Raw genomic sequence first — 26,520 nt, forward strand, 5'->3', positions numbered from 1 at the left:
TTCAAGTTCGACGTGCACTTTCTATATCTTAATAGTTGTGATACTCGTGTAGTAGTAATAGCATCTAGCAGCAGTAGTAGTATTGCTTATGGTATTCCTTGATCGGGTTGTATGAAGTCGTACTCAGATATCCCTGGTATTTCCACCGTATATTCTCGTCCAGAACAGCAAGATCCATTCATCTAGATTGAGTTTAGAATACCCGCTACATGATACTTTCGGTATGAGATGAGGTAGAGGTCCATATATGCGGCAAGGTTCAGGTGGATCACAAAGTATCTACCTTGCCCATCCCCGGGTTTTAGGCAAATTTGGCGATCCGTGGAGATTGTGGCTGCATGGAAAAAGTAAAAGGTAATTATATCCCGTACTTTATGGTTTTTCATGGCATCGTAGAGTTAGTTGGACGTCTTCAGACCCCGAAACTAGGTGGCTCAGTGGTCCTCCAACTCTAAAAATGATTTGTATTCTAACTACGAAGTAAGGGATAACAACAATAACAACAATAGGAAGTTTAATGCGAGAGTTAACTTTACCGACCGTATTTGCGTCAAAGTCGAATTCAGATGAGCGGCCTTCCGCATAACTAGGTTACTAATGTCACTAATGTGGCGTTCCAGTTCGAGAGATAGCCAGAACACATTCTTCATCGACGCCGCGTCGCAGATGGCAACAAGCGAGGTGGATTTCTCCCTTGCACCTTATTAGACCTGTGGCGTGCATCGAATTTATGAGGTCTTGGAGGGCGTTTTTGCTTATTATATGGCCACCTCTCCCGTACGCCATGACCAACAAGAAGAATAGAAATGTTGTTCTGGATTAGCTTGATAGGTCGCTACCTAACAGGATACCCCCTGGCCTATTGCTTGTGTCGATCAAATACTGAATATGTATGCATTCTGCACGGCCGGCATGGCTTTTTTACGCCACCCAACATCGTACATTAACTACAGGCGCCAAAAACGCAAACGGCGGAGTTCACTTACAAGGGCGAATCGTTTGCATGTTGGCGTACATTTCCTGGTAGCCGGGTCTGGACAATCCTATAGGAAAATAAATATATTGATGAGATAAGAGCGAATCCTTTGCAACTCGCGTAGAAGACTACCTAGGTAAGTATCTAAGAATATAATGGGTTAGATCTAGAGACATACATAATATAGTCAACACTCCTTACACGTTTCTATGAGACAGATTTAGCGAAAAGATGCAAGTTACCCATTTAGGCTTTCGTATTCTAGTACCTTCATGTGAACATTTCTATACCTATTCTGTAGATAAGATTTAAATTCGGCTTGGCAACTTTCTATTAAACCTGGCCACCGGGATGAGGTGGTTGACGATGAATGATGTATTTCTTTACGGAATATCAACTATTGCCGCAGGGGACCGTCAGGCTGTTGCCAGCCGTATGGTGTGACTTGGGTGAAATCGAGTAGTACATGGGATGTCCTCAAACTCAGCCGCCTCTTTTGATTCGAGTCAGACAAACGGTACCAATGAAATTCGAGTGGGAGTACGAGGTTAAGGTTTCAGGGGACACTGTCCTATGGTCCATGGCCACATGGCCACATGGCCGCATGGCCGCCTCATACACGTGAACTTTTTTTATTCTATTGGGGTGAAACAAGCCTCCCGTTCATTCGGCCGACAGCCGCGATTATAACCGCCTTTTCCCGAAGAGGTCTCAAGCAGATTTATACCTGTCTATTTCCGTACATAATCTACCTGTAAAAGGTAATCATGTCTTCGAGTAATAATTCATCGTTTGCCTCGAAATGTCTCAGGGGTATTATCAGGGGTATTATTCATCATCTTCCATCAACTCAAGAAGTTCGGCTTCTTCCTCTGCTGTCATAACTCCCTTTTTGGGTTCTTCTGGCGTTTCATGCTTAAGCCCTTTATCCTCCCTGTCCTTATTAATCTTATCGAGCTCGGCCTGGCAAAGCGACCATGTCCTTACTGTCCCGTCAATAGACACCGAAACAATTCGCTTGCCTGCGTTAAGGACAACCAGGTCGGTAACTTCGTCGTAGTGACCTTCGAGTATACTGTATAGTTTCCCGGATGAACGGTTCCAAACTTTGATATCCTCATCCCTTCCAGCGGTGATTATCCATTGGTCTGTCACAGCAACGGCCCGCACGTGGTCACCGTGGCGGACGGAATCATCAGTCGTAAATCCGTTGATCCGTGATAGACATTTTGCTGTGCCGTCGCCGCTCGATGTCCATAGGTCGACCTCTTCGCTTTCGGAATCAAATACCACCTTGTATACCGTAGTGTCATGTTCTAAAACCGTGTGACGAACCGCGCCAGGTTCATCCGGCGAGGCTTCCTTGATCTGTTCAAAGCCATCAAGTCGAATGCGCCATCGACGGATGTGAGGGTCGCTACTGGCACTGACGAGTATGACTTCGTCAGGTCCCGACTGCACCGGGTCAATGACAAGGTCTTGAATGGCCATCATTGATACAGCCTGGTCTTGCAACACATGGAGTCGAGATCCAGTTTGGAGGTCCCATACGATGATCTTCTTGTCTGCACCACCGCTGATCAGGATGTCCTTTCCTCCAACCTTAGCGGTCACGACGGCCTTAACAAAGTCCGAATGACCATCGTATTTGCGACCAGGTGTTTTAGAAGCAAGGTCCCAAGACCATATGTTCTTATCCCAAGAGCCGGCAAAGAGTGTATTGTTACCAGATCCACCGACAGCAACACAAGTTACCGGTGCCGGTGGGCCTCGGAACACCTGCTTTGTATCCCCTGTCTAAAATAATTAAATCAACACCTTTGCTCTTATTAAGATGTCTGTCTGTTAACTCACATCAACATTTACCCTACGAACTGATCCTGCAGACTCGGCAATGAGAACCGAGGATGGGTCGGCGGGATCCGATATAGCAGCTAACAGCTTTGATTTAAGGACGATGGGATTGCCATTCTTGTTACCAGCTTTCGCCGCACGTCTTTCTCTCTTGGCCTGCTCGGCACTATTCAAACATGGTTAAAATAGATGGACTGATAGAATATTCTTGAATATAGCCTACTCAGTCTGGAAGAACTGGTCTGGGGATGTTCCTTTGTTCATGGTGACGACTATGTATGGAGATCAATAGTATTCAGGGGTTGGTGGATAATAGTTTTTCTCTTTTCTCTTTTTCTTTTTTGAAGTGATGATACTGAAGGTAGAGTCTTCTGTGTTGGCACTGACGACTACCTCTTCGTAGCGTAGTTATCTACGATTTTATAATATTTCTTTATCGTTTCCTACGCAGGCAGCCACATTTGTAGTTATACTACTGGTGCTGCCATTAGAAATTTGCCATCTTATGTAGAATCGGGTTGAAATGTGATGAAGTAGGAAGAAATGGTATTATTGCATTAGTTATCGCTTTATCGCGTTAGAGCTGATATTGGATATTGGATATTGGATATTGGAGATTTGGAGAAAGGTGGGGTTGTAAGCCGCACTGGCCATGCGGGAGAGGGGCATCCCTGTTTGCTCTAACGCGCTTTCGTTAATTGAATTGTTGACGCGCGACGCGTTTTCCGCTATTATGTACATTTTCCACTATCTTAAGTTATACCTACTTAGGTACCTATCCAATTCAACTTTTTAAGCCCACTCTCACTTTGTGACTGTTGATGTCGTTTAATTAAAGTGAGAGACAAATATCATAATGGCATCGACAGCACCTCTTCGTCCTCGAGCAAGGCCGGCCCATACTCAGGGCTCAACTCACTGCGCCTATACCCCTGATGGTTCCAAGCTGGTAACTGTCGGTTCGAATAATACGATTCGACTATACAAGACAGGTTTCGATGGCGAGCCTATCAACATTGACGATTGCCAAGAACAGAACGTTAGCGTAGACGCTTCTGATGAATTCTTCGTTGTCGGCTCTGAAGACGGTACCGTCAGTCTATATTCGATACCCGATGCTACCTTCGACAAGTTCCTCCTTCGATGTTCTCTCCCAATCCGGGACGTTGCACTTTCGCCAGACTCGAAGTGGTGCGCCGTAGCCAGCGACGAACTAACTGTGAAGCTCGTCCGAACCGATGACAATAGCCAAATCCGCCACCTCAAGGAACACAACAAGCCTACGAAACATCTCGCTTTCGATACTAAAGGGTCAATTGTTACACTGGCTTGTACCGACGGAATCGTATATGTGTATTCGATTTCATCCGATGAGCCAGAACTTCTGAAGAAAGTTGACGGCGTCATTGGCGCATTGGATACTGAGTCAGATGTTAGTGCAGAGATCGTATGGCACCCTGACGGGCGTGCCTTTGCGGTTCCAACTCCGACAAGAGACATCCAAGTTGTCTCTAAGAATGACTGGGAGAAGCAACGAATATTTGCCAATGGTCACAATGGTGAAGTTACCGCTTTGGCCTGGTCGCCGAACGGTGCCATATTAGCTTCCGCCGGCAAGGACAAGAGGATATTGCTATGGGAGACTAAGACCCAGAGCGTTATTGCCAGGCTCGACTATACAAACGTGATAGATATAGCATGGCATCCTAGAGATAATCTAGTATCGTTCACCAATTCGGATGGTGAGGTCTACATTCATCCAGACTTTGTACCAGAGCAGTTTGTGCCCCTATTAAAGCTTGGAAAGCAACCTGCCCCTTTCATTCACGATCCTTTATCGGAAATTGGAGCAAATATCAGAAGGCCTACAGAAACGATCGTACCCGTGCTCAACCGAAGAAATAGAGAAGGAAGTTATGATTCTCTTATGGATGGACCAATGGAAGACGATGACGATTTCGTAGTAGACGACGACGGAGCTGGATATGTGATTAATGGAAATGGGAAACGCATGCATGATGATATTGATGTTTTTGGCGAGCCGATAAGCAAACGTCCTCACCTCGAACCGGAATACCACGAGGCTTTCCAACCTGGGTCGACGCCGTGGCGAGGCAACCGGAAATACCTTTGCCTGAATCTTATCGGATTTGTCTGGACCGTAGATCAAGATGGACATAACACAGTTACTGTGGAATTCTACGACCACGAGTTTCACAGAGACTTCCATTTTACCGATACTTTCCTTTACGATAAGGCTTGTCTAACAGAGAACGGTACTCTGTTCTCTTGTCCGCCTAAAGATGACGCACCAGCGACGATATTCTATAGACCTCATGAGACGTGGACAAACCGTACAGATTGGAGGACGCAGTTGCCGAAAGGAGAGGCTGTCCTCGCTATGTCATTGAGCGAGTCTTTTGTAACCGTCACGACCACCGCGAACTACGTTCGAGTCTACACGCTCTTCGGCATTCCTTATAAGGTGTATCGACCGAAGAGTACTCCAATGGTTACTTGCACAAGCTGGAGAGACTACGTAATGACAATCGGCAATGGTCCTGTTGGTGCGGACGGGCATACTAGACTGTTATATACTATCGAAAACGTGAAGAGGGACGAGATCTGTCAAAACGAAGACACCGTAGCGCTACCCGAGGGCGCAACGTTAAAGAGCGTCTTCTTCTCTGACAATGGCGTAAGTAAGATATACTCATTATCCGTGGATAATGCTGACTTGGTAATAGGACCCGTGTATTTACGATTCTACGGGAACACTCTTGACCTTGCTGCATTGGCGCCAACCGTCAAGAGCCTCTTGGATACCGCTCCTGGATACTAAGCTTCTCCCACGTCTCGCATCCGGTCGAAAGACAGAGACATACTTTCCGATCGCCGTTGCGGACAACAAATTCCACTGCATCATCCTCAAGGGCGGCGACCAATACCCATACTTCCCGCGCCCCCTCCTCTCCGAATTCGACTTTTCTATCCCACTTACATCTGAACCGCCTAAGCAGAAGAATCCCGACGCCATGGATCAGGACGGTACACCGGAGCCTGACGATGACGACTCGGAGTCGCGCAAGTTGGAGCAGCAATTCCTGCTTAAGGGCATCACAGCGGCACAGCTACAGGACCTGGCGGACTCAACAAGCGGTAGTCACACGCAACGGTCAAACCTCGCGCGTCTCGAGCTTGAGATTGACAAGACGCTCCTGCAGCTCCTGGCCATCGAGTGTCGTGAGAGTGAGGATCGCGGCATGCGCGCTCTCGAAATCGTCGAGCTCATGCGCGACCGTACGGGACGCATGATTGAGGCGGCGAATAAGGTTGCCGAACGTTACGGGAGATCTATTTTGGGAGAAAAGATACGCGAGGTTGGCGAGCGTAGGGTTAACGCTATGGATGATGATTATTGAGAAGCTGTGCTGAGGATTTGGTTCGCATTTTGATTATGCCGGCGCTACGAGGGTTACTCTGCTATGACAGCGGCGTAGGGAGTGTGTAATATTTAAGCTATGATTATATACGTTACTATATAATGCCTGGTTCTAACGGCTAGGAGAATGGAATATATTAAGTAGAGGTAATACCCTAAACATGCTGCAAGTTGAATGACGCTCGATATGAAGGCATTCCGATATTGGTGATATCTTGCGGGGCGACCCTACTATGTACAAATACCTATCCAATCAACTCTCAACCGATTACGGCTATCAATCGTATATTATTATTGTTCCTAGCCTACTAATTTTCAAGTATAATCCACCAAGAGATCTACATAAATCATAGCCAGGGGCCTTCATCGCCTTTCCCTATTTTACCTAAGGCCTGTGATTTTACTGGACTTACTTAGCTGTATTAGCGATAGCTTCAGAACTAAGCTACGGGTTCTGGTGTTCCGATGTTTACAATAGCCTGAGTCAGCAGTACCTAGTTGCATTCAGCACAGGCTTAACAGCAGTGCTATTTCAGGGTTAGGGAGCCAACCTGCCAACACGGACGCACGGTAGAATAACTTGAAACTTATAGCGACGCTTTGGGTTAGATGTATGGATATTTCCCGATGCGACAGATCACAATCTGTGCAGAGATCGAAGTTTATCTGTAATAATGCTCCGTGTTATTGCCTTGGTGCTCGTAATCGCTAACCTAGGTAGGTAGATCTAGAAGGGTATGTATGTACATAGGTAGGTTATTATATCGTTGCAGCAACTAACTATTAGTAGCTGGATTCTTTATTAGCTTCTGCCTTCTTCTCGGACTGGGAGTTTCGCGGCCCATGATAACCATTTCATCTAAAAGGGTATTGAAACCCGAGCAGGACCAACTAGGTAGTTCCGGATCCCTCCCAACAAGTCGTGACGGTATTATGTAGGTTATACATAGTGTATGTATATGAGTCGGTATTTATTCCCCCACGTGGGTGGGCGTTGGTCAGGGGTAAATGGCAAGATCCTCGATACATTCATTATGTACATGACTCGTGTAGCGGCATGTGTACGCGGAAGAACGACCGAATTAGCTGACCTACCTAGGCATTGGTCACAGACGCGATTGGCGTGATTGACAGACAGGCCGATGGAGACTTTCGGAATATACCTTATTATAACGTTTAAGTGATACCTTACCTCGCTGTGGGATGGGAGGATTATCATATCATAGGTACCTAACCTACATAATATAGTATCACAAAGCAACGTAAAGGCCCGATGGAGAAATACATGCGGTGGTGTGGCGTGTGGCGTGTGGTGTGTGGTGATGTGCTCTACTCGACCATTCGCCATGTTTTAACTCGACCGAACCAGAGCGATGGTAGCCCGTCTGCACAGCGGCGTTGCATCCTGCAGACGCGTCGTACGCAGAATACCGATAACTCTAAATGGAACGGATCTGCTGCAGATATGTCGTATATGCCAATGTGGTGGTTCGGCTTGCCCGACTGGGGGCTGAATTATTACATGGTATTAACTTGATGTCAGGTTTGGAATAACTTGGAAGCTGTTTATTATGAATAGGTAACTACCTATGCTTGGTATAACTAACGTATAACAAAGAAAACAGTTTCAGGGTATCGTTGTTTTGATACGTTAGGTAGTCTCGTACGTAGCCTTGCTGATACATACTTGGACCCTTGGATAAACATACATCGACGTAGTTTGGTTGAAAGACGCAACAGGGTATATATATATATTAGGTACATTCTCGTGTTAGTGATGAGGTCTATGTATTAACCTAGTGTAGTCTGTAGACAGCGTTATTATACTTCATCTGTCTACATAACAACTTGCATTATGCATATATAAGTCCCGATCCTATCTATATTCTCCCGCAGCAGCATACCCTTCCTATCACAACCTGCAATAATAATAATAATAATAATAATAATAATAACAATTTAAAATAAGCCGGATACTTCTCGAATGCTGCACCGCTTCCAAGTGCGCACGCAGTACTACCGCACCGCATCCATTAGGTACCTAACTAAACAAATTCTCACGTATTGTATGTACTATGTAGTATAACCCTCCAATTAGGCCAATTAATATTATCGTCGAGCCCCGGAGTCTTGCCCAGGGTTTCAGTCAGCATGGATTATATACATATAGTAGAACCGCGATCCGCCCCCATACGTAGGTATAGACAGGGGTCGCTAGTGTATGTGCATAGTTAGTGAACTATTATCCTGCCATCTTTATTGTATGTATGTGTGTATCAAGCCTCCGGACCAATGTCGGAAGACCCGAGGACCAGAAATACGCCATGCGTATCATCCACACTTCTTATCTTTAAGGATTGGCTATTCGAGATGCGGTTAGACGCAAAGGGGGACTTCGCCGGGGAGAGAACCGGCTATATTTCTAGGTTATGTATGAGCATGTATGTAGTAATGTGAGCGAGCGAGTGAGTGCGTGAGCGAGCGTAAACACGGCGCAGCAGCGATCCTTCGGCTTAAAACAAACGGGTGGCCCGGAACTTCGCTCGCGCTGGAGACGAGGCCGGCCTAAGGCCGCTGTTTTTGACAATTCCCGACACGTACGTAGTCACGACGACGATGATGAAGATGATGATGATGACGAGGTGATGAGAGGGTAAGCCGTGTTGAGCATTAATGGTTGCTACCTCTGATATATACATGGAGAGCTCATCGACGGCTCGAATATGTCAACTGACAATACTGCGGAGCTCGTCCGCCTCATGACAGCGTATGATAATTCTCACGAACCGAGACCGCTGCTCAATCACCGAGCTGCCGTCTATGGCTTGATAATTCCTTTTATGGTGAGGATTGCACATCGAAGCAACGCTACACCAGCTGCTCGCTAACCACGTCAACGCAGGTCGTCTCCTATATCTGCGTGATACTTAGAATATACACACGCATCAAGCTACGGTGTTTAGGCTGGGACGATCTATTCGTGGTGCTCTTCAGGGTAAGCCACTTGCTTAAACGATTCTCCGAGTGGATATTAAATTAACTGTCGAGCATAGATATCAGCTACCGTTGGCTCGATATTCTTGTGTCTTTGTAAGACGCCTCCTTTCACTCGTACCCAGGAAGAACTGCCAGCTAACTAGAACCCCAGCGCTGAACGATGGGTTCGGCGAGCACATCATAACAATCGGATACGACAAAATAGTCGCGTTCCAAAAGGCAAGTATTTGCTTCTCTCTAACCATACCACCACCATACCACCACCATACCACCCATCCCCCCTTATACGCCACCTCCACTCCGTACTAACACCCCCTTCCCCCCCCTCGCAGAAATTCTACGTCTGCCTAGCAACATACACCATCTCAGCCACCCTCGTAAAGCTGTGTCTCCTATCGCAGTACCTCCGGATCTTCGAGGCCGGGTCCCGCGCGCGAACCGTCTGCTGGATCGGGCTCGCCGTCGCCGGGACCTGGGGCACCGGCTTCTCCTTCTGCGCCCTGTTTCCCTGCTTCCCCGTCTCCGGGTTCTGGAACTGGAACTCGCCGGCCCACTGCTACGGCTTCGGCTCCAAGGTCCCCGAGGAGATAGCCGGCATGTTTGCCGGCCACACGGGGTCGAATGCCGTTCTGGATGCCTTGGTGCTGGCTATTTCCGTCCCGCTGTACTTCCGGAAGTCGACGGCGTGGAAGCAGCGGCTGGGCATCGGGATTCTCTTGGTTCTGGGCCTTGTGTAAGTTCATCTCGTCGGATGCCAGTTACCTACCACCCGAGTCCAGCTCACTAACACAAGCACCCAAACAGCGTAAACCTCCTCAGCATATGGCGTCTCCAGACCATCGTCGCCAACAAAGCCGGGACGTACCCCGTCCTAGACCCGACCTGGTACGGGCCCAAGAGCATCATCCTCGCCGCCCTCGAAGTCGACCTAGCCAGCATATGCGCATCCATCCCCACCTTCTGGCCCGCCCTCACCCACGCCCTCCTCAACAACATCTTCATCACGCAAGAAGTCCACGTAACGCACCAACACCGCCGCCTCTCCTCCGCCTCCTCGACCTCGTCCCCGCATTTCGACCTGCAGCTTTCGTCCCTGGAGCACGGCCGCCAGGACAGCAAGACCTACGACCGCCATTACCGCGACGACTTCGTGCTGAACAGGGTCGTCCCGGCGAATATGAACATGGCCGAAGACGATAAAGATACGGACAAGGGCGCGGAGGCCTACAGCGGGTCCCAGGTCCAGTCTGAGGGACGCCGCGGGTTTAAACGCGAATGCGACCGTTTAAAGCTGGTCGCCGTGGAGTGTGAAAATAGCATTGGGAAAGGTGACAATATTAAAACAAAGAAAATAGTGTCTCAGTAGAGGAACTAACCAATGGCTTGAGGGAAGTCTGGGTTCTAGGATGGGGATAAACGTTAGCCGCATTGTTGTTTTGATGATACCCTTAAATTTACTGTTTAATGAGTCTGATATACGTGGACTCTCTAATATACCTCCGTATAAGGCTATAAAGGTGTCCATAGCGAATGTCTCATCACTGGCAAAGTTAGTACTCAGTTTTCAGATTCTACCCTCTTCCAGACCTTTCATTATATTGTTTGGGTACATGAAATAATATTCTTCGACAACACAATCACCTCAATATAGAGGTAAGCATGCAAAATAATCGATACAATTATGTCTATTACCCTATTCATAGTCTCTATGTCGGCCATTCCCAACCCTATGCAACATCCCTAACTTTTTAAACCAGGCCTAGCCCCTATTACTCGAATAATACAAACACGCGTGGACGACCTCACAGTCTAACCCAGACCATAGAGAGCCCTATCGTGACCACTGCACTATGCTTCTTTTACTTTTACGCTTTCCTCTGCTTCCTCTTCGCCAGGATCCCGCTGAAGGGATTCTTGCCCCTGAACCTTAGATACGTAGCAAAGTATACCACAGCGTAATTGAACAAGATGTAAGCCCAGACGATGCCGAAGTCGCGCCAGATATTGCTGTAGTAGACGCTGAACTGTGTTCCGAACTCGTCCCCGTTCTTGTATTGACAGTATTCGCAGAGACCATCATTCGAGACGCTCTGCAATATTCCACTCGCGTGCGCAGAATAATTCTCGGTGTACGATTCACAGCTCATGTCAGGAGGAGGGCGGAAACGCGCGAGCTCGGTCGGTTTACACGTAACAGGTTTATCGTGGATAGCTATACCAACGAAAGCTTCCAATAGGTAGTGGAAGGGGGTGAGCGGATACATCCACTTCTGCCAGAAATATGGGAGCGAGGCCGGCGGCACGGCCACGCCACAGAAGGCCACGACGAAAAGGAAGAAGAGGGGGACGAACAGACTTGCTAGCAGCTGGTTAGGACTGAAGGCCGCAATGGCCTGGCCGAAGCTGACGTAGTACAGCTCGAAAATCACCACGCACAGGAAGGTAAATCCAGATGGGAAACCAGTCATTTTATAGCCCATCAATCCCCACCACCAGCAGTTGAAGTAGATGGCACCTCCCACAATAGCATAAGGTATTTCCGCCAGTACTGCGGCCGTGGTCCATGCAAACCACGAGTAAATCTTTGCGTTGTTCTCGCGAGATTGAAAAATATTTCGTGAGTTGAGAAAGACGGGCTGAAGCTGCTGAATCAGTGGGGGTGAAATCGTAAGGGTCATGAAGATTGAAAATAAGCGGGATTGCATATCGATGCTAGCATCGCCTAGACGCCAGAATGTGAAGGTATTGAAAAGACCAGTGAATATATGCAGAATCATCTTGCCCATGATATAATTTGGCGACCTCCAATAGGCAACGAAGGAACGCTTGACGACTGCTGTTGTCTGGGTCCATAGAGGCATAGCATATTCGCGATCATCTTGGATATTCTTCGAATGTTGGACATTCCGGCGCTTCTCATTCATCTCAGATATCTCCTTTGACTGGTCCTCGAAGTTTTTAGATTGTAACCAGGTGTCGCCCCAGTCTTGGCCTGCGTAATCCGGATTTCCAGCTCCGATAGCCTCCAGCATCCACTCAGCTGGGTTTGCATCGGGGGGGCATTTCGGGCCACCGTTAGACTCAAAATATTTGATCAACTGCTGACTGTCCTTTCCGAGCTCGCCTGCGTACGCCACGCGGCCTCCGGATTTGAGCAAGATTAACTCGTCAAAATTTTCGAAAAGCACGGCCGAAGGCTGGTGAATAGTACACAAAATAGCCTGGCCAGCATCAGCCAACTTGCGCAAAAATCTAATGATATTGAATGCTGCCCCCGAATCGAGACCAGACGTAGGCTCGTCTAGGAACATCAGCAGCTCTGGCTTTGATGCAAGTTCAACACCAATGGTAAGTCTTTTGCGCTGTTCTGCGTTAAGGCCCTCGCCGACCATTCCTATTGTTGCTCCGGCGATATCATGCATCTCAAGCAGTTCGATGATCGTTTCGCAATAAGCATACTTCTCCTTTGTTGATACTTCCTTCGGTTGACGAAGAAGCGCAGAAAACTGTAGGGCTTCGCGTACGGTTGCAGTTGGCTCGTGGATGTCAAGCTGCTCCGCAAACCCCGTGGCCCTCTGGAATGATTTTGGAAGGGGTCTTCCGTCGACTAAGAAGTCTCCTGTTACGACACCAAATGTAATCCTAGAAAAATAATTTAGTACGCATTTCCCTTAGAAGTCAGAGTATTCTCACCTCTGAGCCAAAGTATTTAGCAACGTCGTTTTTCCAGCTCCAGAAGCTCCCATAAGGGCTGTCAATTTCCCGGGCCTGACAAAACCCTGGACATTGTGCAGTAGCTTTCTCTCGCCGCCTTGGAAAGGAATCGTATAGTTGACATTTTGAAACGTAAATATAGTCTCGTTCTTGGCGACTGTCTGCATGGCCTCTTCATCTCGTCTTTCTTGTGCTGCAGAGGCTTCTTCGGAGATGGTAGCTTTCTCCCTAGAACTTGCGGCTTCCTCATCACCTTTATTACCTTTACGACCTCCGGTCTCAATAGACTTTTGGAGACTCTTTGGGACCTGTCCACGCTTGAAGACCGTCACGGCAGCGCCTCCAGCGTTAGGTTTCATTCTCTCCATGCCTATCATTGCTATAGCAAGGAAGAAACCGAAGAAAGCCCACAAGAAACCGAAGTTCCGCCAAAGATGGCCGCGCGAGTAGTTAAAAGACGCTTGGATATAATCTCCTCCATTAACAATCACCTCTCCAGGCCTGGAACCTGCTAATGTGCATGATTGGTATTGTGGTTCAACACCAGGGACACCATTAGGGACGAGGAATGGGACTACACAATCCAGCTGTAGGTTGTAGAACTCATTGGACATGAGACACTCGAACCCGTACTGGAGCCAATTAACCCAGCGTAACCAACTAAACCATGGGTGCATCGACGAAGGCGGGATTAGGTATCCGGTATAAACAATGATGACCTGAATTGCGACACCGGTCACCTTGGTGGCATCGTCCAAGGTCTTGAAAAGTGCGGAAATCGCGCGGAAGAAGGCGTAAGTCGTCATTGTAATGATCCAGAGAATCAATAGCGATATGAAGAATTGGGATGGGGTGGCAGAGAGGCCTGCCATCCAGTAGATAATGATATCGAATAGAAATACCTGAATGAAGACTAGGGGTATGTCCACGACGGTTTGCGCCAAGGCGTAGGCGGAAGGCCGATAGAAAGAAAAGTTCTTGTGCTTGAGCAAGATAGGTTTAGATTCGAATGCCGCAGTCTGTTCAGCAAGCGCCATTAACGCGTTGAACATCAAGATAAAGAACAAGACACCGCCTCGCGTAAAGGCACCTGCTGCTGTAGGTGGGAGTTTGTAGAACAAACTTCCCACTATAAGACTTTGGAAGATTATGCCGCCCCATTTTCCTATAAGGGACGCCTTATCTCCCAGCATAATTAGAGCTTGACGTTTGGTGAGTGCAATCACTTGTTGAGGAAATGATATAGTGTAATTCTTTTTTTCGTTCTTTTCTGACGTATTCTCGGCCCGGGCAAGCTGCTGCTCTTCGAGATGAGATTCATAATCCTGGATATCATCAAGGTTACGCCGGTAAGCTTCACTTTTCCTGAAAATATCGGCGAATTTTTGGGCTGATCGTGGAATTCGATCCTCCCATCCCGACCTGACACTGCGCTCGTGGGGGTCAGTAACAGACGTAAGAAAATCGGCCGTGGTCCACCGATCAGGACAGTCAAACCCGAGATCCAAGAAATACTGTTTGGCGCTGTCGGAGGGTCCATAGTACAAGCATTGGCCATTGTCGATCAACAGAACTTTGTCGACAAGGTTGTATAAAGATTCGCCAGCTTGGTACAGCGAAACGGCAGTAGAAACCTGGGCCATGTTCGTAAGTGCTCGCAATGACTGGACATATTCGACAGCGGTCGATGCATCCAGTCCCTTACTCGAGTTGTCCCAGCCTTGAACACTGGCCCGAGTGATGAGTGCCTCGGCAATACTGACTCGCTTGCGCTCTCCACCAGAAACGCCCCTAATATACTCATTTCCGACCTTGGTATCCATTGTATGCTCAATCCAAAGCAGTTTTGCGGCCACTCTGAGAAATTCCCTTACGTAGTCTTCTTTACTTTCGCCTTCCATTCGCGATTCTTTTCCAGGGGTACGAGTCCGGAGAGCGAATGTGAGGGTATGCTTGACTGTCAGTGTGGCATAATGTAAGTCATCTTCTGGATTGTAAATGATTTCACCCCTGAAATCCTTAGCCATGCGCTTCGCATCTGTGCCGCCGTAAGTTACATCGCCTAAAACGTCTTCGAAACCTGCTCGCTGGTTGCAGAAAGTTTTCAAGAACGTCGTGCAGCCGGATCCCGGTCTACCAAGGACAAGTAATATTTCTCCAGGTCGGACACAGCCATTGAAGTTACTGATGAGCTCTCTTACGGGTGGCTTTCCGGCGGCGGCTTTGGGTCCTTTAGTCACCAGATTCCATAAGAATCGTGGTAGGTCGAGGAAGATATCGCCTACCGTAGGCTGTAAGCTGGCCCCAAGGCCAACGCCCTTGACTGTAAGATTCCGGAAGATGACACCCGCATGCCTTGTCTTTTCTTCTTCGCTATTCTGTTGTCGAGCTTGGCCAAACATACGCGACATCAATCGCTCAATTTCGTCGTTCTCTCCTTGCGACTCAGCGTTTGATGTAAGGCTACGACGCCGCGAGAGGGCACGGAACAGATCATCTTCGGTTTTAGCTTCACTATCTCTGCGTTCGAGTTTTGGTTGTTCCGCCGTCGACTTGATAGGTTCGAAGCGAGGTTCTACCTCAGTTTTCTCAGACTCATCAGACGATACTTCGCCAGGGGCTAGTTGATTTTGAGGTGCTGTAATAGTGCGCTTAGAAGAGGATGGACTAGGATCACTCGGTCTAGCATTCCAACCAGCACCATCGACATTGGTATAATTCACATCACCGCGTTGTGCCCATGGAAACGCGTCGGTACTGCTTTCCTGGTTGGCGGCATGTGAAAACTCTCGGCTAATAGTCGAGAGACGTTTGGCTTGAATGGAGGCTGGGGTCTCAGGGTACCCTCCAGGAACATCTGTATCTGCTGGAGTAGGTCTATCGCCGTACATTGTGACTTAGGTAGAGAAAGGGCTCTACACACCCGAAAAGAAGAGAAAGACCTGGCTTAGACACGTCTGGGTTTTAATCAATAAGAATGAAGTAAAATCTAGAATAACCACATCATAGGTGTTGAGGGTGTCTAAGATATCTAGCTTCTAAAAGGAAACAAGTGAGACATAAAACAATACATCATCATAGAAGCCAGAGCCAGTAGGAACAATAAAGAAGATAGCCACATGTCGGAACCCGGGGACCCTGAGAATGAGGATCGGAGTTCGGACTCTAGAAATGAACGAGATGGGTTTGTAAGACTAAAAAGAAAAATACATATACTAATGTCATTGACTACTGCATAGAAGTCGGGCAAGCGCGATCTGTAGGCTTGGACTGGGTGCGTAAATGCTAGGTTAGTAGTTCTGATAAGTCTTCTTTTGGTGTAAAAAATCGAAGGCGTCAAAGGCGTCAAGCCTCTTGTGGGTCCCCGGTGGGGTGGATGATGACATAGAATTCGTAGGCCTTACGCTAGCCGATTCATGCACTTATAAAGCTGCAATCGTTGGCTGCACTAGAGGTAGGTAAGTATACCTACCTTAGGTACATCCATAGGTACCTAAGGTAGGTAGGTAAGGATGTCCATCCGATCGGGTCTTTCTGGTCTTTCAACCAAAACGTCACGTTTGTCAGCTACAGATCGATCAATACATGCAGCCACTAAAAGGCTAGAAGCTTTGGGCGATTGTATGTAGAACATCTCCCCATTAATAATGTCGAATCATGTAGGTTAAGCCAATTGACTCAAGCGATTTGCATTCGGAAGTTGGTTCCGATCAAACGCCTTTATGTACCAAAATTTGTTTCTTATGTCTCCTTGTTGTGCTTTTTTTATAAGATACAATGCTAGTTCAACCAATGCAAAACTTCGTGCAGATGTAACTATCTCGCCAACGCTTTCACTCAGCGATCTAAGTTATACGTCAGATATGATTGTAAACCTTCATATTATCAGTTCAGAGAAGACCAAACGGTTTGCAATGTCTCCGAGAAGAATTCGACGCTCGATATGTTTGCTCATGGTGCGTTCCGAACGGTTGGTAGCGAGGATAATTTGACAGAGACGGGTCTCCCGGCTTGTTCCGTGCAAAAAGAATGTGCAGCGGTACACGAAATATTAAGGAGCGGGAATGTAATGAAGTTCCTAACTGTGTCCGATGACCGGGTTGCTAGTAACTGGCACGCAAAAACCAGGCCGGAACCAGATATCCAGATAGGAGGAAGAACGTTCGAAGGATGACTTGAAGCCTAGTTATAAGTTCCGAATCGGACTCAATATGAAGTACTATATTTGCACGTGCTAGTAGTGTTTTAAAGATATAGAGGGCTATCTCCAAATTAGCAAGTCCTATGTGTAATGTAAGGATGACCTGAGACCGGATGATGATGCTTTTCCCCAAAAGTAACCATAGGAAATTGTCAAATTAGAGGTCGTTTGAAGAAGATACCGAATATGTCAATGTCATGTTTAAGATTATTGAATAGATGAATACAACCGTTTGGTGGGATTGCCGTTAATCTGCGCGGGAAGAAGTAGGATTAGCTTTGATGTCCATAGCCTTAAACACCTGGAAGCATTTCAGAGTCCGGCGTAACACACCCACCATCGGCTCTCCCACAGGGCAGTCCGGTTACACAATATCTTATATACTAATGGGATGATTGCGTGTAAGCCAGTCCTATCTTAAGATGAGGCTAAGAGGTACCTAATGGTGTAAATTGCAAGGCTTCATTATGGGTTAGCTTTTTATAAACATCGCATGTTGAAAATAACAAGTATATTTGCTAACTCATTACGGCGATATGCCAGCCTACAGCTTCTATAAAACCGCTAAGTACCTTTTAAAAAATAAATGTCAATTATAACTTTATGGATGGGCAGCTATTAATCTATCACTTAAATAACTTAGATATTAATATTGATTTTTATTAAGTCTATTGTTTCTTTTAAGCCTTGTCATTTATATTTTCAAGCAAACCCCAATCATTGTCTTTTAACCCGAATTTTCCATGATGTTAAGCCTTTTTTTAATTGCTTAATAAGTACGTTGTTTTAATACTATACAAGGTTATAACACCGCTACGTTGTATCTTTAGCCACCATAAGGTTGTCCGAGCTAACATCAACATATGTCTTCTTAGAGGAAATGCCGCCAACTCTCAGCACTCATTTCAAGCTGCTGTTAGTACTAGCATCGAGAAGTGGTGATCAGATGATCCAACGCTGACATCCTTTGAAAGTGATTACTTATATAGGTAGGTAATAACTGAACGCTATCCAGAGTGGTATAACGTAGCGAAGAGTAAACGGCATAATCCTTCGATTTCGGATCTGTACCTTGCTGAAATAGCCATCCGATGACTTCCTCGCGTAGCTTCATGCGATAAAGGATTTAAGTTTTGTCTGCCTGTTGTTGATTATAATAACCGTTAACCAACCATCATTTACAATAGAATCTTAACTGCAATTAAGTAGTCTTCATTACGGACTACCGAGAGGACTGTTCTCTCGGAGCTTGCTCCCCCCATTGTGTGACTTCGTCTCCAATTAACTGATACGTTTGCAGAGCCGAACAATCCTCCTTGATAATGTAACTAAGCGGCACGTACACTTGCGTAAACGTCTCATGTCTCCGAAAAACCGCTCACTTCATAAACAATAATTTTAACAATGTGATATGAGTAATTTCAAATTAATACATGTATCATTGTGATACGTGCGAAGAAGGGGTGGGATGTTGAATTCTATCAGTTACTGCGCAGTTCATTCGTTTGTTTAAGGGCAGAATTTCAGGGGCTTAAAAACAAATGCTTTAAAATAATATCTTATGCTTGCGGTCAAGTTATGGTTATCATGTTTCTTATCGTCAGACAGATCTGGTGCCATCCTGGTCCTGACTTGAGACCAACAGCATGAACGGTAGCGAAACCTTAAAGTTACCTATTATAGTATTTTAATTTATAAAGAGCTTGCCAGTTAGTTTCACACCTACAAGATCAACTTGCGGTGGGATTAACACCACTATCAGTTTGAGTCTCTAGATACAAGCCTTCAGACTTTAAGACATAAATTCATAAATTTGGTAATAAGTCCGTGAGAAGCTTAATGAGAAGTTTATATTTATTAACGGACCTGCTGAACTGTTAGGGTCTTTGGCCATTATAACCTGAGCTGTTTGAAATGTACATTTTAAGCCAGTATCTACCCTTGTACAATAACCCGTTTGACCATAGAAAATCATCGACTGATGTGAGGTTTCAATCGCTATGCACAAGATTAAACGAAAAAAAGAAAGGTCCTAGAGTATCATCCATCTCTCCTATCTGGACTGCCGGCCGGTACCTCCGCGGGAAGTTCAATATACGTTTTCGTGCCTAGTTCGTGTACACCGGAAGTGTTGTCCATCATGCTCATTTTTGTCGCTACGGTTCCCGGACGAGTCTGGTGCTGTCCAGGCGCTATATACGGTTGGTAAGCAGAGCCTTCCTGTTCGCTAACTAGTCGTTTGTTTCTGTATCTTCGCCATGCCAGCCAGCCAAGTACTAAGAACAATATCATACCACCAAGACCGACACCAATTCCTATGCCGATCTTAGCTCCCGCCGATAATCCGTCGGAATCTGGGTCGTCGGAATCTGAGCCGTTGGAATCACTGGGCGAAGTTGACACAGGAATTGGCGACGAGACGGAAGAGGGTGTGGGAGTAGCTGTGGCGAAGATGTCGGAGGAGTGAAATGCGACTCTGATGGAATGCGCATTCACGCCACCGTTCGTCACAAGCTGCGATGTGAGTGTGTTTCCGGCGCGATCGGTATCGGTCACAATGTAAGTCTTGCTTGTCTGACCACCCGAAATGCAAGAGTAGAAGCCGGGGTCACAGGAAAATCCTCTGTGCGCAATTAGTTGCGTGAAATGGCGTGTGCGGCATTGGTATAATGCGTATAAGTGTAACTTACGTTGGACAGCACGCCCATACCGTCTCGCTGTCATCATTTGATGGAGAAGCATTGCATGCGCTGGTATATCCGACCGGACAGAATGCAGGCGAGATCGTCGTCGATAAGTCCCTACTACCGGGCCAGCAGCTCGAATCAAACGGGTTGCCGAGAAAAACCCCCGTATTAGTCCCGGATGAAGTTACCCATATGTCAGTGACGCAGGACGTCGGGATCGCTAGAGAAGTCAACATCGCGAAGCTGCTCTAGATTATATGACATACATATCGTAGATAAAGATGTAAAGGGAAGAGAATTCATATTAAATCCTATGCCGGCGAAAATCTAAAACGAAGGAATGCCCTGAGATTCATTCGTATCCACTCTGTAACTCGTCGTATATATAGCCAGCCAGAAAAGCCAAAATATCACCCCTGTTTGATTGTATGTGGACCTGCTAGTAAGGATCATCAGCGTACACTAATGCCTTCGAGGCTTGGAAGTCTTATACTCAGTATTCTCATATCCTTAACCTAATTCATTCTAGTAGGACAATAATGATTTCATGAGAAAGTGCTAGTTAAATATACGACCTTCTATTACGAATCATTCAAGTCTTGTGCGTGAATGACAGGTTGCCATCGTCTGGCTTCTACGCCGTGTGGCTGAAACTTTCCGCTATGAATAGACCAATCATAGAACCAAATATCCGTATCGATATTCCTTCCGGCAGATTGCGTGCCGATTGTCGCGTTATATCAGCTTACCTACTTCTCTTGGCTCAGGTCGGCGCAGTACTACTATGTAGTACAGTCGAAAGCTGGTGCTTGGCAGCGTCAATAGGAAGGATCTTGGCTCTCGCGTGCTGATGGTAAGTCATCGCGGAACTGTTATAAGTCAATTAAGGTAGCCATCAACTATTTATACGCTTGAGTGTCTATAAGTCAAAACAAGCTTCCTGCCAGCGAGAACTATTAGCAACTGGCGAGTTTATATTCTACTGCTGCATTGTTGCATCGTATATATAAGGGGCGGGATCCTGTTTATTGTCTAAATAACGCACCGACATATATACTACGGTACCTTCTTCCTTACAATTCTAAGAGGCGGAGAATCAATCAGTTACGGTGTAAGAGTTCATTAACCACTAGTTAGCTCGCTATATTCACGAGCCTTTTCCTGCAAATTATATAATCCGGACCTATCGTGCTCAACCGCGTAGCTAGGAATAAGGAGTTCAGGTTGCGGGTAACCCTAGTTTGTCAGCCTTGCGATAGACCTTGCACAGCTGTCAATGTTATCCGATCACTTCTTATATCCGTTTAATATTAAATAAAATCGTATAGATATCTCTTTAAAATATTGTGCTTCCAAACAGTATAGCATCTTCTATCTAATACCTAACAATTCGGCAACTAAGACATGATTGTGTTGTAGGACAGGTGACGAGCTCGATTATTCCTAAATTACCTCTTCTCTCTTGGTATTATTAACAACAAAAAGATTTAGTCTTCCTTTATACCCTTTAATCTCGTCAACGAGTTGGATATCATTAGATACAAGAACTGTCCAATATCATAGAAGGAATAGTTTGCAGATATATATCTGAAGTATTATATTAATCAAGATGACAGTGGCAACTAAGTTCTAGCTACATCATAAAGTCATTCCAACATGCATAGCTAATAACAGACGCATGGCCTGACAGTAAGGTGTACGACTGTAGTCACCACATCAACCTCTGTGAATTTTAAGTTTGAGCCCTACTGTGCTGAATTATAATTTGGTCATATGCCATAGTGGCTAAGCACCTAGATATACGCTTACTTGGAAACAAAAAACTACCTAGCCCAACGCATGAGCTTAACCGCTACTGTGGTAGGATATACACCTGAACTCTTCGGCCACATTACTTAAAAGTACCCGTCAATACCAAATATACTCTATGGCTTTTTAAAAGTTGGTCTAGAGTAAATCCGGATTAACTAAGTATGGAATTATCTACACGGTTGCTAGCGTGTTAACAATTCTGTTACAGTTCTCATGGAGTATTGATACGCTGTGGCCGAGAAATTTAGGTCTCGCCATATGCTAGGAGCATCATTACAACACACTCACTGTATTATAATCACCTGTACCTTGGGCACTGATATCTTATAATTATAGTAATAGTAATAGGTGTGACTGATTAAGTAAAAGACTAAATTCCGTAGTTATCCCCAACAAGCCCCCCTTTGTTAGAAGCATTAACCTAGTAGTGAACTATAAGACAACGAGAACTTATCTACCCCATCAAGGATGCTCAGGCGGTCAAGAGCTAACATGTCATAACTAGGTAAATCATTGCCGTGCGATAGTTCCTGGATTGATTAAGATCCAAGCCTTTTGTCGCCTTAAGGACTCTGTAGTCACTTGACCGGTGGCCAATATCCAAAAACCTAGTAGGATTATAGTTGAGACATCTAGGATAAAAGACATCCTTAGTACTTAACCTAATGCATGCCACTGGCTTCCCTATTATAGGCTTAGAGCTCCTCATGGAATAACGAAGTTATGTCCACGCCTTTAAGGTCCACGTTGTGATACCTAGTATCTTCCAACCCTACAATACTATAAGACGGGACTAGTGCCCTTGAAGCCTTCATAGCTATATATACATGCCCATTATTTAATATCCTCGGAGAAAGCGATGTCACACTCTACTTCAAAATATCTAAGATTTTATAGGTAAGCTAGCTAGTTAGACATGAGATGAGCTTCCAAGTACTCGACCTGGAACTTCACTTAAGCTTGCGCATAATAATAACAACACTCATTGAACACTAGATACTCGATTTACCTCTCAAGAAGTTAGGATCCACCATTTACTTTATGTGCTTAATATAAACCTCACTCACCCCTTACTAATTCAGCAAGTATATAGGTTAGTTATATGTATTATATTTAAAAAGAGAGGCACTAGTTTTGTTTCATTAAATTTTGAACATCGTGAGCATAGCGATGAAGTATTCGAGTAAGAAGGCACAACCCCCTGGGTCATCAAACCTTTACTCTACGTGCTACGATAATCACCGCGAGGGATAGCACTGGGCCAAACATCTCATAACACTAATATTCACAATTCCTTTTTGAGCAGACGCACCTCCGCTACTCCGAGAAGCAGATAATGCCCAAGGTGTAGCTCCCCGAGGATAGCTACGCCCGTCCGACTCCGATCCCGGACTTTTTGTATATGAATACCCCGTGTAAGATGTATAGTAAAATGAATCAGGTATAACGCATATGCTATAGCGGACTATATTCGAAACCTGCGTCTGATTCCAAAATATCCTGCTCAATTCGCCCTTCGTTCACATACCAAGCTCATGTGCTCTTCTATACGGGTGAGAACCCGCCCCCCCTTCATAAGTTTCAAATGTCATGGGGTTGTGGGCATAATATTAGAGGGTATAGCAACGCGCTATAGATATTGGTTGATCTTATGCACAGGTCCTATTCTCGTACGATATTTTGACTTATAGACGTGCACGGACATATGAATGGATACCTTCTAGCCGCGTCCCTGAGACGAAGACGGGTAACCACCGGCCCAGGTCGTTGGGGCCTTTCCTCTATAGACGTTTTAGGATTAAATGCAGCCAGAAATGGAGCCAAATTTACCCCCAACTGCCAAACATTTCTGCAGTGCAGCCAATTATCAAAATACCGAAGTAACTCTATCATTGGCAATACCAATACAGGAACCCGATAAAAGTTGGAGGATAACTCTGCAGGCCTAAGATGCAACCATGCAGTCCACCGAGGGATCCAGGAACGGGGACATGCGGTGAAGAGGACTACTGATGCGCCTAAAGAAAGCAGTTCCTGGGTATAACTTGGTTTTAGGTGGGCTTGAAACATTTAAGCCCATGTGTTACTTTTGGGAAACATCTATATCAACCCTACGTGCAGGTACCTAAGGTAGCATTCTACTGGTTCGGGACACCACTATTCTATAACTAAAGAAAAGGACTATAACAATCGAGGTTTAGGGCGTAGCCGCGGAAAAGGATGCGTAAAGAGGATCCCTATACTTTTTATGGGGGCGTGTTGGCTATGCTGGGACGGAAGCATAGTAATCGCCTAGTTGCAAGCTTCTTGACCCTGAATACCCTGAATACCCTGAATTAAATAGCAGTTGGACGTAGGAAGTAGTTTAGCTTGTAGTTGGCTTAGAGCTCCTGCATGACAACTCATGGCCCTAATTTTCGGCCTCATCGTCACATTCGCATAGCAATGTTTTATATCTTACTACACGTAGACTCCCATAATAGGCCCAGTTCTCAAATACACGACTAACCCGCTATAGATACATGCCTTAAGCAGGTTAAAGATAACCGCGCCGGGCCGCGCCGCAGCTCGTGCGACTAGGACTCGGCAACAAGAACTGATGCCGAGGCCGAAGGAAGCGCGCAGATGACCGCGCTAGTTTGCCGAACGATCAGTCAATCGACAAGATCATCGCGCATACTGAAACAGTAGGCGGACGACTGCGACATCACGCGGCCGGGTATGTTGCCGAAGAAGCGCCCCCGCGTCTCATTGTACATTTTTACCGTCCGTGTACCCGCCCAAATCGCATGCATGGCCCCAGAAACTAACAGATCTAAGAAACATACCGTGAGCCAATCATGAATATTCTTATGCTAAAAAGACTCGATGGTTTTTCTTATTTGTTGGCCAGCCGCGAAACGTGGGGCTAAACGACGACTTGGCAACTATATCAACCGTCTGTTTGAATTTACGGTTCAGCAATTGCTATCAGGTTTTCCTAACCTCCATCAACGTAATAAAATGGAGGCCTGATGTAGCACTGATATGGATTCGAATCTGGATGGTGTTTTTAGTCTAGCAATTAGCGGAGGAAAACGTAGTGTCATGTAAATGGCAAGGCAAGCCGAGTGCCAACTTTGATAGCCGGTACAGCACGTTTGGTATATCCAGTATACATTAGTGCCACACTCTAGATATGCAAAGAAGCAAATTGGCTAGGAAGAAAGCTGCATATACCAAATTAGCATCATCTCTGCTCGAGTGCCAACGTGTTTGTCCGGCAGGCACTCTGAAGTCAAATACACCTAAGTTGAATCCTTTTCTAAAAGCTCTTGTGTTGGCGGGAATAATTATACCGCCATAGCACAGCCAGCCTTATGCAGGGCACCTCCTTGGATGCTACGTAGAAGAGAGCAGGCTTTGGCGCAGCAAATCGGACTCGAAGGTATATAGTAGCTGCAGAGAAAACAAGGATGTATTACCCCACCGCGAGGCATCCAATCCAAGACATATGTAGATAAGTAGGTATTGTATTGCATTGTATCTCCGTGACCCCCAGCGAAGATACTTGGTCACATGGTAGTTTCGCGAAATGAATAGGCTGTGATAGTAGACGTAAAAGATGCTGGCAGACTTCTCGGTCATCTATATTGGTAACCCTTCCTGTGCTACTTATTCCGCGCATCGGTATAGACTCGGTAAATAGTAGCTGGATAATTATAGTAGCCGTCGACGGTGAGCTAAAACAGGGTGAATCATAGTAGGTCGTCAAAGTATAGAGTCGTATAGTTGTAATGAACACTCAAGCGATCAGATAGCCCCTTTTCAATAGTAAAATTAGATGATCCAAGAATCATCGATGCGTACACTAACGTAGGCACATAGCCTCCTGCAGACTAGACGCCTCGCTACTCTCGTTACAGAGTATTGCTTGCAGGTTGACTACAGTACATGTATGCAGGTTAGTGGCAACGCACGTGAACGCGCAAGCTCACTTCGTTCTAGGATGCAGTTGGGTAGCATATATGGGATCAGGATTTAAGCCTCCGTGCGTTTTCTCCAGCAGTAATAATCGATCCATTATCCCGTAGAACAGCGACTATAATGCGTAGCATATCAATTCCATTTATTCGGAAACCGTCTATGCCACTGCAAATTGTTAACTGTTACGTGTTACCCGCGCTCAGATCCGCTATTGCGTGTGTCAGTGTCGTTGAAACTAAGCCAGCTAGCTAATGAGCCGTATAGACCGGATGTTGAAAAAACAGGGTATGGGTGCTATAAATAAGTAACCTGCCACGCAGTGGCACATAATTAGCTTAGAAAGTCAACCGAGACACACGAGTCAGGTGGAGATGCCCCTAGTTATCAAATAATTTGTCTCCCTAGGGGCCATTTGGGGTTGATGATAGATATGGAGGTTAGGGTACTGAAGGGTTGCAAAATACATCGTCCGTATATCCGTAGTCATGGGAAACGATGTAGACGGAGTGAACTTGATGCGGAAGCATCAGACCTAGTTATTCAAGGATCTGTTATTAGGAGTGCGTCGGGTGGAATTGATGCCGTACCAAATTTCAATAACTTCAGCGGTTCATAATCATAGGTAAGCAAGGTAAAACTTTTAGACAAGTTTCAACCGTTAGATCGACAAGTTCTCGCCAGCGGCACTATTCAGCAGGTATTGTTCAATAAACAGTTTATCGACCAACGCTGGGCTATTCGCGGACCGTATCACCTATGCAGAATTGGAGTTGAACTATCAGGACAGTCAGCCACAAGGTTGCTGAAAACGGTTTCATGAAACATGGGGTCCGGTTCTCATAGCTGGACTGGGCTTATGAGATGACATGGG

The 26,520-nt window shown here is 46.0% G+C and overlaps 5 protein-coding genes across 5 annotated transcripts; 2 read left to right on the forward strand and 3 right to left on the reverse strand.

Moving 5' to 3' along the window:
* Positions 1 to 1,702: 1,702 nt before the first annotated feature.
* On the reverse strand, positions 1,703 to 3,375 carry F4813DRAFT_153687 (WD40 repeat-like protein). Its single transcript, XM_049238987.1, has 3 exons — positions 3,054 to 3,375; positions 2,831 to 2,996; positions 1,703 to 2,773 (listed from the first exon to the last, which is right to left on the reverse strand). The coding sequence occupies exons 1-3, from the start codon at positions 3,092 to 3,094 to the stop codon at positions 1,805 to 1,807; spliced, it is 1,176 nt and encodes a 391-aa protein (XP_049097742.1). The 5' UTR covers positions 3,095 to 3,375; the 3' UTR covers positions 1,703 to 1,804.
* A 168-nt stretch (positions 3,376 to 3,543) lies between these two features.
* F4813DRAFT_366285 (WD40 repeat-like protein) lies at positions 3,544 to 6,450 on the forward strand. The gene is made up of 2 exons (XM_049244011.1): positions 3,544 to 5,528; positions 5,578 to 6,450. Exons 1-2 carry the CDS (start codon positions 3,687 to 3,689, stop codon positions 6,250 to 6,252), a joined length of 2,517 nt encoding a protein of 838 aa, XP_049097743.1. The 5' UTR covers positions 3,544 to 3,686; the 3' UTR covers positions 6,253 to 6,450.
* Positions 6,451 to 8,484: 2,034 nt separating this feature from the next.
* Positions 8,485 to 10,825, forward strand: F4813DRAFT_366289 (uncharacterized protein). The gene is made up of 6 exons (XM_049244012.1): positions 8,485 to 9,115; positions 9,175 to 9,267; positions 9,326 to 9,362; positions 9,421 to 9,488; positions 9,602 to 10,002; positions 10,074 to 10,825. The coding sequence occupies exons 1-6, from the start codon at positions 8,996 to 8,998 to the stop codon at positions 10,633 to 10,635; spliced, it is 1,281 nt and encodes a 426-aa protein (XP_049097744.1). The 5' UTR covers positions 8,485 to 8,995; the 3' UTR covers positions 10,636 to 10,825.
* On the reverse strand, positions 10,826 to 16,310 carry F4813DRAFT_366293 (ABC-2 type transporter-domain-containing protein). Its single transcript, XM_049244013.1, has 2 exons — positions 12,963 to 16,310; positions 10,826 to 12,911 (listed from the first exon to the last, which is right to left on the reverse strand). The coding sequence occupies exons 1-2, from the start codon at positions 15,872 to 15,874 to the stop codon at positions 11,135 to 11,137; spliced, it is 4,689 nt and encodes a 1,562-aa protein (XP_049097745.1). The 5' UTR covers positions 15,875 to 16,310; the 3' UTR covers positions 10,826 to 11,134.
* A 2,709-nt stretch (positions 16,311 to 19,019) lies between these two features.
* Positions 19,020 to 20,507, reverse strand: F4813DRAFT_366296 (uncharacterized protein). The gene is made up of 3 exons (XM_049244014.1): positions 20,365 to 20,507; positions 19,875 to 20,310; positions 19,020 to 19,807 (listed from the first exon to the last, which is right to left on the reverse strand). Exons 2-3 carry the CDS (start codon positions 20,105 to 20,107, stop codon positions 19,225 to 19,227), a joined length of 816 nt encoding a protein of 271 aa, XP_049097746.1. The 5' UTR covers positions 20,108 to 20,310; positions 20,365 to 20,507; the 3' UTR covers positions 19,020 to 19,224.
* Between the last annotated feature and the right edge of the window lie 6,013 nt (positions 20,508 to 26,520).

Source organism: Daldinia decipiens (genome assembly GCF_022478715.1).
Source record: "Daldinia decipiens strain CBS 113046 unplaced genomic scaffold F4813scaffold_27, whole genome shotgun sequence".
Taxonomy (NCBI): Eukaryota; Fungi; Ascomycota; class Sordariomycetes; order Xylariales; family Hypoxylaceae; genus Daldinia; species Daldinia decipiens.